Source organism: Perissodus microlepis, chromosome 20, assembly GCF_051167445.1.
Source record: "Perissodus microlepis isolate ML-2025 ecotype Zambia chromosome 20, ASM5116744v1, whole genome shotgun sequence".
In the NCBI taxonomy this organism is placed as follows: domain Eukaryota; kingdom Metazoa; phylum Chordata; class Actinopteri; order Cichliformes; family Cichlidae; genus Perissodus; species Perissodus microlepis.
Window position 1 is genome coordinate 10462120 of NC_140480.1, and position 12247 is coordinate 10474366.

Here is a 12247-nt window from a genome sequence, read left to right on the forward strand (position 1 = left end):
TAAAGCACAAAAAACAACCTAGGGGCAGAAAAATCTAAGTTGAACTTTGCCCAACTTTATAATCAGAGACAAACATTGGTGGAGCTTCTTTTTAATGAAATTTTTTTCTTTTTAATTATATTGAAGGCAATGGTTGACTGTGCTGAACTGTTAAGAGGAGACGACAGAGAACGGTCTGTGAGAGGCGGGGGATGGTAATGGCTTGCTTTAGAGGAAATCTGGAACCTATAAACTCGGGCAACTTCTGGGACCAGAAACGTCAGAGCGATTTGTTTCACTTGGTTGTATGGCACACCTTTGTCTCCGCCTCATCCCTTTGATCCGACCAATCAGTCAGAATTCATTTTTTTCTGTTGTCTTGTGCTCAGCTGTCCCCCAGAAAAAGAAACCTTTGGACCAATCAGTGAGTCAGATGGGTGGGCAGCTGAAAGCTTCATGCTCCCCTCGCTTTAAAAAGTCTGATTCGGTTTGCTGTCGTCTCACATGCTGCAGTGGGAGTGGGACATGAGAACATTCTAGCTTTGCTGATGCAGCGTTCTCTCACCGAGTACGGGAAGAGATTTTTAACATGTAACGCGACAGAGCTGATCCAAAACTGAACTCATTACTTACGTGTTTTGGTTTGGCATGTCTGGATATGACAACGTGAAAAGTTGGTTGGCGAAGAAGAAGAACCCAGCAGAAGATCAGAGAAACCCGCGGCTGTACTGAGGGAGTTCCCGACAGCAATCAGAAGGGAGGGAAACTGCTGTTACGGGTGGAGGAGTGGAGAGAGACATTAAAGGAAACTGGACAAAATAAGAGTGAAGGATACAGTGAAATAAAGAAGAGAGGAGATAGAAGAAGAACGTGGCCAAGCATGAGAGAGGAGGAACACTCAAATGACCATCCTGAGGGAGGGGTGGTGTCCAGCAAGGAGAACAACAAAAGACCACTTTCTAACGCCTGTCCTGTTGTGGTTGCGACGGCGGGGATCACCGGGCGTAAGCGGCAGATGGGTGCCCAAATGGAGGATCACATTTCTGCAATTACACCCACCATGTCGGCAGACGACGGCAAGGTCAAGCCAGTAGATGACATTCAGAGCTACAATCCTACTGGCCCCAAAAAGCTCAAGAAGAGTCCTCAGCATCACCCGCTTTCCCTTTCTCCTGCGCCCGGTCCCAGCCCTGAAGGTCTTTCAAGCGGCCTCGAGGACCCACACGGCCAGCGGGTCATCGCCAACATCCGGGAGCGCCAGCGGACGCGATCTCTGAATGAAGCCTTTGCCTCGTTGCGCAAAATAATCCCAACGCTCCCCTCTGACAAACTGAGCAAGATCCAGACACTTAAGTTGGCGTCACGCTACATTGACTTTCTGTACCAGGTTCTGCAGAGTGATGAGATGGACACCAAGCTGGCAGGATGTAACTACCTGGCCCATGAGAGACTGAGCTATGCTTTCTCTGTCTGGAGGATGGAGGGAGCCTGGTCAACCATGTCTGCTGGTCACTAGCCTTGTCTGGAAGCCTAAAAAGTATGATGCAAAGGGGCTGAGGAGATGTTCAAACTGTGTCTGCTCACTAGTGGATTCACACTACTTGACACCTCGGTTGCGATCTGGTTGCCTCAATGAAAAGACAGCGTAACACTTCATGAGAGGAAGCTTTCACACGAGCATTTGTTTGATTGGTTATGAACTTATGAGATGTAACCGTGGATTATTGTCATTCCACTTGTCTGCTTTTTCCAAAGCAGCTATCACTGCTCACGAATGCAAATGCAATGAGTTCAAGCAGGGACTGCTAGCTTATTTAGGGATTGTTTTCTCTCTCTTTTTCTTTTAACATGTGTATTTTGTTTACATGAATCACAATGGAAGCTTTCATTCAACATGCATTCGCTTCATCAAGCTGATGGTTAAGGACTCGATCGTCTTTGACGCTTCATAGCAGCACAGCTAATTCTGCTGGAGCCCCCTGACCCATCAGCTCTCTCAGGTACTGAAGCATGACAGCTGGTTTCATCATCATTGCCATCACCCCTGATTTTATCACCTTAAATAAAATCAGTATTATCACTATTATCAGTAACATAATCATCACCATAGGTCTACATACAATGAGCCATTTTTTATTTAACTTTCTTTCTTTCTTGAGGTAGAAAGTGTATAAAGGTTTGTGTAATATCTATAGAGCAGAGGACTTAAAAGAAAGAAAGAACTGCGAACACCATACTGAATGTTGCAAGAGTTGTCAGGCTTTTGACTTTTCCGTGGTCTTTCAGCTCCTGGTTTTCCAACACTGACATTTAACGAATCCCTGACTACCTCTGAACCTTAGCAAAAGTTGAAAAAAAAAAAAAAACAGCCACGGCCGTCCGTCACCCTGCCTTAAGTTTCTTGTCCATCCCAAAACCTAGCCCCTTTGTTTCTTTCAGTGCCAAAAAAACCTCTCCCCTTGACATTCTTTCCTCTCGTTCTGGCCCGAATTTGCTTGCATTGCACGAAACCGCGATACAGCTAGCGAGCTGACGAGGAGGCGTAATGAAAACAAACGGTCTCGGAAAGCCATGAATCATGTGTGTCACCATCAAAGGGGAAGGCTGATGTGGCTCCCTGCTGGGCTCCCATAAACCACTGGTAGTGATGGAGGAGGTGAGAGCTGATTTATACACACAAATGTAGAGGTGCACACATGCAACTATGCACTTAAAAAAATACACTTTTTTCAATACATTGGCTCCACTAGGGAAATGCTATTGGAGTCCACATCATTACCAAATGATATACCTTTCTTTCTAATATTGTAGGCTTTTGCTTTGTGAGACGCAATGAACATTAAGTGTAAGGTTTACAGTTATTTCAAGACAACAGGACTGACATGCTGTTTGGCTTCAAAGCACATCCATGACAATCCATTTCTCACCTCACTGCCAAAATACATGAAGACCGGCAACCTATCATTAGAACGTCCCAGGGAGGTAGCTAATGTTTCCAGCTCTTTTAAAGACTTATGGAGATGTTTACCGAGCCCCACAGTCAGCACAGTGCGGTCTCTGAAGGCTAGACTTCACTGACATGTTAGAAGACACTTGACATTTAGAAAGAATCCAGTTGTGGGCCAACAGAGAAAAAGCAGCCCCTGTGCATTTCTATGTGAAATGCAAAGATTAAAAATGAGTGCATGGCCTTGCCTATTCTCTATGTTGTCATGTAATTCAAGTTGTACTCTAAATTTTCATTTATGGATCAAATTGAAACTGGAAGTGACTCATCTCTCGCTTGAGATGCCTTAGAATAACATATAGTTATATCCTGCCTTTAATGCCATTCTTACTTGGAAACAGGAATTTTGAATTATTTTTATATACGCAACATCCAATGCTGATGTGTATAAGTGGTTACAGTAGTAATATGTCTTTCTTTGTCTGACCAGCTGCTGAATAAAGTGACTGTGATCTTTCTTTTGAATCTCTGTTCTGCTCCTTGTTCTTCTTTCTGCGTATGCACTTTGTATGTCATGCTTCAGAGTAATGTGGGAAAACGAGGATCAGCTATACATACAAAGTGCCGTCGTTTACCGGGAACATTTTTTGACCACTTTCCTTCTGTAGTACCTTAAAGAAGCTGATATTATAGCTGTCGCTGTAAAAGATTGTGTAGTCGAAGCCAGGCTTTCATTTCAGAGAGCATTAGCATATCCATCTCTTGTGCACTTCTCAGACTTTAAAATCAGGCTTTGTTTTTATGACTTATTACTTGAAATGTGTACAGTGTGATGCTTTACATACTGACACAGTATGACTTCGTAAAGCATCATAAGCAGAAAACTCCTGAAAAATAAAACTATCTGCAAAACTTTCTTGAAGTTCTTATTTTCAGTGATTGGTGCACAGATTTATACTCTCACCACACCTTCCTTGTCTCCTGTCTCTCTTGTTAAACTGTCTCCTTTCCTTTCCCTTCCTCCTGCCTCCCCCTGCTTTCTGTTTTTTAACGAGGTCTGTGTGCCTTTGCCCGGTCAGGAACACTTAATTCTTCCCAAAAGAAACATGTTAAAGTGCAATTAAGTGCTCAGGAAATATTTATAGTATGTTTAGACCTAAATAATAACTTATAGCTTTATCATCTCAGTTGTGCTGTAGAGTTACTGTTTTGCAACTTGATGATTTAACAAACACTAAATGAATAAAGCTTTTGCACCACAATGTAAGAGTATTTTATTTTCATTTTTATGATCGCAAGGGAACATACAGTATAAAACTAAGTGAAGAATTTCGGTACAAAAACCCTGAATTGCAAACTATCCAGTGATGACAAAGCTCCCAAATAAAACAAGAATAACGTGATCTTAAGACTTGTGATATCTGTCTGCTAAGATATGTAGCTCCCCGATTTACAGCTTCTGATGTGCTGTGGTTTACAGAAAAATATAAACCCAAATGATTTTGACACAACATAAATACACTCACCAGCAACTTTAATCTTTAGTGTTAGCTTGTTAGCAGCCATCGTGCTGGATTTATAGATGCAAAAGTGACGATATTCAGATGAACAGATGAAGTCCTAAGTTTTAAGCTAGTGCTAGCAAGTTTGGTTAGCAATCAATTACCAACCATAACAACCATCTGAAAGGTGTGACTTGAAACTAAGTGATTTAGTATTTTTAAATGTCTCTTAAATATGAAGTGACACGTTTTCGCTGTCAGCTACGACACTACATCCTCACAGGTTAGCGACACTGACATGGCATAGCAGAGCCTGACTTATCCTCCCATTTTTCTCACTAATGGAAACAATAAGTTACAAAACAAACAGAATGCTGTAATTTGTAATTTCCTTTGTAATTAAAGGAAAGTGTTTACTGAGCTAGCAGACAAAAGAGCCTTAAGCATCATTAAGTTGCCCCCTGCTGACTGTTAGAAAGAATGCAAATTTAAGGCACTTCCATTATCTTTTTACTTTTCTGACCTAGAAATGTCCACCTTTTATATACAGTATTTCAGATTTACTGCACTTCTTTTAGAAATGCAATCATCAGATTGAGTGGGGGCAATCAGGTCTGTCAGCTTTTAGTAAAGTATATATATTATCAAAAGTGATATTGCATGTATACACTTATTAAAACTTGTATTAAATGGATAAACAGTTCTAGCAGATCTCAGACTAAATGAGTCCATTATGTTCATAATTTCTGTTTGTCATAGGTGTATTTTCCTTTCTTACAATGGGTCTTTTCTTTTTCACAGTATAGTGTACACTGTTAGTGTTAATTTCTGCAGAAAAAATAACTTTCTGAAAAAAATGACACGGAAAAAATCAAGGGCTTATACTGGAAATTATTTTTTAATCAAGAGGAAAAGACAAAAGTACAAAATAGACAATCTTTCTATACATACAAATGGTAGGAAATGTAAGAAAAATAACATAAGTAAATAATAAAGAATAGTATGAAATAAAGATTTCAATGTCATGTTTAGAGATACAGAGTTACTGTACGTCCAGTTAGTTAAGAGTTACCAATACACATACTACTGAATGCATCAAGGCACATGTGCAACGTGTATTTTGGTCTTTGAGTTACTATTTACAGTGTCTTTCTTTAAGAAGAAGGTACAAATTACATAAGTAATAAAGGGAATTAAGAGCTGAGGCAATACTGGCCTCTACATAAGACCAAAAACACGAGTATAACACAAGAGAGGTCATTTACAGAATCACAGACAAGCAGTTTAACACTTGCAAATCCATGCACATTATGTACTAGTGTGCATGCAATAACAACACACTCTCTCTCTCTCACACACGCACACACGTCAGATAACGTTGACTTCATACTTTACTTTCTTTTAAGAAAGACGCAGCATCGCGTTTCAATGCTGCCACTTTGCTGTCGAGAATACTCTGGTACTCTACAAGAAAGACATACCAGCTGCATTTATCGGAGAACAACGATCATCAACAGCAACATTGGGATAATAAAAAAAAAGGAAAAAAAAAAAAATACATTTTGGTGTCCACTGTAAATTTTGTTTAAGGTAAAAGCTCCGAGGCCTCCTGTCGGGCAGAGTGTGCCCAGGGTCTGATTAAAACAAATGCTTAAGCAGTTTTTTATTTTACCCGGATTAAAAAAAATGATTCTTTGTTACTTATAAACACCAAAATCATGGAAAAAAAATCTAATTGTGCTGCTCAATCAATCAAATCATGGATGTAAAAAAACCAAAGAAAACTTTTAGACAAAGCTAAAGAGTGACTGCACTGATCAGTTAAGAATTCTAGTAGTTATTTGCTGTTAACAGAGGTCTGAACTTTACACTTTACCTTCAAAAGCTCAACTAAAAACATTAGTACTGGTGATCAAAATGTGAAACTGGTCAAACCTCATATGATGGGAAAAAAATACTTTAACAAACTAGATTTTGCTACAAAATAACCTAGAAGAAAAACGAAGAAACAATCTTGGACTGTTTGGAATGCCGAGCCCTTTATATGCTCCTTTAAGAGGGTGGTCCAACCCCCCCCCCCAAAAAAAACAAACGTCAAATGATTGACAACATGTCAATTACAAACATCAGCTTAGATGATGGACTGACGTGTTGTAGCGTTGTCTAGGCTGATTTCATGATAACAGTTTGAATGAAAACAAGATTCTTACAATGAAGTTCACTTCAACATAGCATTCATTTCCTCAATTAGGCTGTGATGGATTATAGATAATGAACTAAATATTCACCAAAATAAAACAAACAAACAAAAACAAGTCACTGTACTCATTAACCAAATCAAACAATTTACAAAAAGACTGCATATGTGATGTTCATCTAAATCCACAGGTTTAAACGTTGTTTTACAAAAGTCAAGTCGCTGCGGGAGCAGTATCCATACTGGTCCCTTGCGGTGCTTCAACACAGTCCCATCACCAAGTGCAGGCTGTTTTAAGGCAATTTTCTTTGGGTGATGTCCTTTAAGTGCATTAACAGTATTGCTACTACAATAGAACAATACAGTGGTCCTCAGTGGTGCCACGGTGGAATGAACACTCCTTTAGTCTCAAATATAAACAATAATACACAGTATTGAATACTAGTGGTACATCGATAGTTCGTCATTGCTGTGTGTGTGTGTGTAGGCTTTTAAATGCACATGAATGTAAGACACTGAACAGCAGTAAATAATAATTCTGCTTTGAAAATATTGCCTACTTTTCAGATGAATTAAACTCTACAGTATTTCAGCCCAGACGTGTCCACAGTCAGTCGGGGACCATTTAAGACATCTCAGATGAAGAGTGGGAAAAAGATAGCAAACTACATTTCATCCAAATCTTCAAAAAACCTTTAAATTATCTACAGAGAGGAGAAGTTTGTTTTTTCTTTCCCAGAGCTTTGGAATTTCTCATGGTTCACATTATGGAATGAACAGTGCAATAAAACAATGAAGAACTGCCCGTTCTTTCTTTGTTTTGTGTCTTTGTTTCCTCTTCTTTGCTTTGTCGTCTTCTTCTAGTGGTTAAATTGTAGGTAATGACATCGTTATAGCAGACGCAGCAACTAGGTCTCTCTTTTTTTAAATCTTGTTTCTTAATGATGGGGCCACTTCTTCATGGTGCTACGTTTGCATCGTGTCCATCAAGCATATACGCCTTTACCTGATGGTATACAGTAGTTTTGTTCTGCATTGTTTTTCATCCCACTCAGTTCGAGTCTGATATGAGAAGCAATGTGGCAGAAAGAATTTATGATCTGAAGTTTCCCTCTGATGATGGTATTAAGGCAAAGGTAAGGCAACAAAAACAGCTGCTGGTGCTCCAAGAGGAATCAGAGCTCAAGTCCACTTCTGATTTTTGGTCTGATCCTCAAAGGTTTGTGGTAACAGGGCTGTGGCCCTGACAATACGCACACACACACGGTCCAATGTCAGTAAGAAGACATGAGAAGACTATTGAAATCAACTTGTATTGCTCTTTGGTGAGGTTTCAGAAGGTCACTCAGCTGCAGGTAGTGCTGCTGGCTTCAGCTGAGTGGTTGAGGTGCTCAAAACGGCGGGTCTGTAGAGGTTCAGCATTGTGTCTCAGTTGGCCTGCGTATGTGTGAAGAAGGTCAGGGCTCAGTGGCTTTGAAAATGTGTCCCCTTCATGTTCATATGACAACACGGGAGATCTGAGGCTTCTGAACGTTCTGCGAGGTGATTGGTTGGGTTTTCCTACATGGAGTCGCTGTCATGTTCCATTGGCTCATCAGGGAGGCTGGAGGGAAGTGTGAAAAGCACATGTGAGCAGAGACCTGGGAGAGTTTGCATCAATATAAAGGATGGAAGTGGGATTTTTGACCGTGTGTGTTTGTATCCATGCACTGTACCTCTTGCTCGAAAGAACTCCAACAGAGAGCGAGGCCAAAGCCTTGACAGCATCCGTTTCCTCACAGTCTCTGCTCTGAGCAGCCATGTATGACAGACCCACTGATCCACTGTAGGCCTTCACACTCTGCCAGTACTGACCTGCAAACACACAAGACGTAACAAAAATGTCAAGCGAATTTCAACGTTGTAGTTTTGACATCATATCCACTGGTTAAGTGTTGATTACAACTGAAATAAAATGCAGAGAAGAAGATGAAACATAAGTGCTGCTCACTTTGTATCTGTATGACAGTTTGTAGGGAGCGGACTGCGTTAGCGTTGGGCTTCTGGAGGAGGACGTCTTCCGGCAGCGGTTCCTACAGGACAAACACACAACAAAACATGATCTTTAGAACCAAAATGGCTACAACAGTATCATTTAATTTCTACAAATTGAAAATGCATTATTTATTTTTCATTCGAAGCTTAAACATGCACAAACTGGTTAAACAGAGAATGTTTCATTAGCCTGCCTGTTTTGCAAGACCTTTAAAAATAGTCTTAACATCCTGACAATAAACCAGAATTCAGCTGACCCTGGAAAGAATTTCAGCACTGATCATCTGCTGGTAAAGTAGGACTGTGATCAATTCTGTCAAAACTTGGCACTATGTTTATTGAAATGGAAGCACCACTTCAGTGAGCACATTGTGGTAGCTGATCCATGATGTGACGAGTGACACTTGTACAAAATGAAAGAATAACGAACTCCGAGATACACTGAGTGAAGGAAAGTCCTTCTAACTGTAGTAAAAATGGTACACTGTGGTCCAGCTAACTGTAAAAAACCCCCAAACACTAGTAAAGAACTCCATTAGTCATACCTGTATGCCCAAGAGTGAACTGACACAGGCTTCAGATGCGTCACAGATTGCTGTGAGGTCGTGACCTCCCTCAAGGGCCAAAACCAGACGGCCTCCTGCTAGAGACATCAGCTGACGGGTCAGGAAACCAAAACCTGCGGCGAACACAAACACGCACACAGAGTTGTTAACATTAAATGACAACAAAGCTTGGCAGGTGAACTGTTGCAATTTCCAATAGTCTCCAAAAACAAATGCATATTTTCATCCGTAGATCCTCCCACAGCAACATACCAATTACTAATTACTGTAATTATGGTAATATCAGCGGTGAAGCAAGACACAGTAGAAGGAACTTGAATCCTGCTCTTTTGTTCATGCTAAACATGAGCTTCAAGAAACTCTAATATCTTGAGACACTCAGGGTCTTAACAGAAAGTTTCACTGTCTCCTGCTACAAATAAGACAAAGGTTAAGACCAAGTGCAGTCTGCGGTGGGAAACTGTTCTTACATTTGGCCGAGACCTTGTAGCCTCCTAGAGGAGCGGGGTTTCCCTCGGCGGCGTCAAACCCGGCTGACACCAGAACTACATCCGGAGAGAACTCCTGAGCGATCGGCATCACCACAGACCTGTATGAACACACAGGGTTCATAATGACTTCAAGGGACTGGGAAGAGATGGTTGTAGGAGATTCTGCTGGTTTCCAATACAGTCTTCAAAGGAGTGTGTAATTTTACTCAAATATCTTGTGTGTTTTGTACTTTTGTGTCATTTTCCTGGCAGTAACATGCGCCTACAGTTGTTAGAAACACATTGCTGTCGAGGAATAGGACAAAAAATTCTGATGTGCACATTTGAGCCTTAATTATAAAGTTCAACAGGAAACTGAGTCACTGATTGATTTGAAAAATCAACACCGTTGACAAAATTAACACAAAATGAACGTGAAAAACAAAACAAAAAAACGATATATTGACATCACCACTGAAACATCGTGGGGGAAGTTAAGTTGCACTAACAGGACACAAAGTGATGAAAAGCAAAGAAGAACCAGCTGTAGTCTCCATCTCTTTTGATTCAATGTTTAAATAAACTGCTGACAGAAGCACTTCGGTGTGGATTCATTTCATTAGGGTGCTTATGAAGACCGGCCCTAGCATTCAGTGAAATATAGCCGTTTTCAAACACAACTGGGCATGTCCAAACTGGACAGAAGACAAATATTTACCATTAAATCTAAAGAAGTCATTAAAATGACAAGTGAAACTACGTACTGGCTGATCCCAGACTCAGCAGCCCGAGCACAGCTGACAAAGAACTATTGTTTCCTCTGTGGGAGAAGCTGCAGAGCTCGAGGAACACAAGCCAGCTCAACAAAGTCATATTGTTGTTTTGTCAGCTCTTATACTCGCTAACTTCTTTGTGGATTTCCAATAGATGAAATTGTCCTTAATGCTCTTGTTGTTAGGGAAGAAAGTAGTACTGTCCGGAGACGGGGAGAAGCTCGACTCGATGCTGTCGGCGAGAAGTTCAAAGCTGCAGCGTGCGAGTCTGTTTCCCATTAGAGGCTTGTCACTCTCCTCACGTCATTGACAACACAGGGAAAAAGAGGAAAAACAGTCCATCTGGGATCCATTTACCTTCATTATTCTGCCTGGGGACTTTGGAGACCTCCCCTCCTTCCCCCTTCAAGCACACGCACACACAGACTCAGAGGCGCACATATCCAAACGCATACTGCTGACATGACTGCGTGCAGATGGACAACATGAGCTCATAGAGAGAAATAAGGTCGCTGAGATAAAACAAACACATTCCAAAATGAGCGTGCACGTGCAAACATGCACGCGCACTGATGCAAACGCACATCAGCGGTGCTTTGATTCGTCCAATAATTGTAATTCATAAAGCAGGCCTAAGCTTTATCACACCGATGCAGATATGAATCAAAAGCGTGCGCACACTCCTCACTCATCCCCACACGCCTGACCGCAAAACCCAACCGCACCTCCCCTGTAGAGCCATTAAAGCTGCCACGGTCCCCCTAGAGAGAGAGACTGCAGACAAACTAATGGAAAGATGGAAGAAAGGAGGGGAGGGCAGGATTGAGGAGAGGAGGGGACGGTTATTAAAGATCAATCAAGGGAGGACAGGAAGAGGGCGAGAATGTGTGCTGGGTGGTGGTGGGTGAGGGGTGGGGTGATGGAAAACTTAAGGGTGGGGAGGGTGAGTGAGGGATAAGGTGAAAATACAACAAAGCTCCCCCTCTGCAGCTAAGCGCTTGCAAACTTAACTCATTAAATGGATTCCATTAAACAGCGCCGGCACTTTGTGTTTTTCCACAAACCCTTCGATGCTTTCAAAAAAAACCGTTGTTAATTACAAAGCGCATTCATAGCGCTTTAAATGCTGGGTGGTTGAGTGGTGAGGGAGTTGGGTTTTTTTTTTTTTAAAGGTTTTTCAGGCAAAGCACCTCCCCATTAGGGCTTAAACAGGGATTATGTTGACCTACAGGCTAATCATAATAGAATTATAAACATTTGCTTTCAAAATAGCTAAAAAAATACTTCAGGAAATCCAGCACAGTTATTTATTTATTCTGAACACTGTCAGAAAAATGAGCTCACGGCTACATTTAAGACGTGCAGGCTGATTCGATTAGCCTGACGTTCTAAATAAAGATCTACTTTTTTCACAACAAGAATAATTCAAATATGTAGTAAATCTACAGTGGTGTTGAATGGGTGGGTCACAAAATCGGTGCACCATACTCCACTGCACGTGGAAGAAATGTGAGTTTCTGAAGTTTTGCAACTTATATACGAAAAGCTCACATATTAGCATCAGCATTATTCTGAATAACTGAGAAGGCAATTATCTGAGAAAGCTTTGATGTCGTGATCTTTTGTCCTCATGGGGCTCCAGGCAGAGTGAAAAACAGAAAATTACTTAGAAGTTCTATTAGGTCCAGATCTGTGTTATGTACTAAAGATGATACTCTGAAGCAATTTCACTGTGTCCACTGCAGATGAGTCAGCGCGGTTCTCTCAAGTAAGATCTGA

General features: G+C 41.1%; 2 protein-coding genes across 3 annotated transcripts in view; one reads left to right on the plus strand and one right to left on the minus strand.

The window, feature by feature from the left end:
* The first annotated feature begins 497 nt into the window (after positions 1–497).
* Positions 498–4173, plus strand: LOC146364139 (twist-related protein 2-like). Its single transcript, XM_084918171.1, has one exon. The coding sequence runs from the start codon at positions 860–862 to the stop codon at positions 1493–1495; it is 636 nt and encodes a 211-aa protein (XP_084774297.1). The 5' UTR covers positions 498–859; the 3' UTR covers positions 1496–4173.
* A 1114-nt stretch (positions 4174–5287) lies between these two features.
* Positions 5288–12247, minus strand: part of hdac7a (histone deacetylase 7a) — a 56091-nt gene continuing 49131 nt past the window's right edge. For both annotated transcript variants that reach the window (XM_084917016.1, XM_084917017.1), the window contains exons 22-26: positions 9696–9814; positions 9205–9338; positions 8616–8697; positions 8341–8479; positions 5288–8228 (exon numbers count right to left, since the gene is read on the minus strand). In XM_084917016.1, coding sequence (XP_084773142.1) covers positions 8186–8228; positions 8341–8479; positions 8616–8697; positions 9205–9338; positions 9696–9814 — 517 coding nt within the window. In that variant the 3' untranslated portion in view covers positions 5288–8185. The remainder of the gene's footprint in view (positions 8229–8340; positions 8480–8615; positions 8698–9204; positions 9339–9695; positions 9815–12247) is intronic.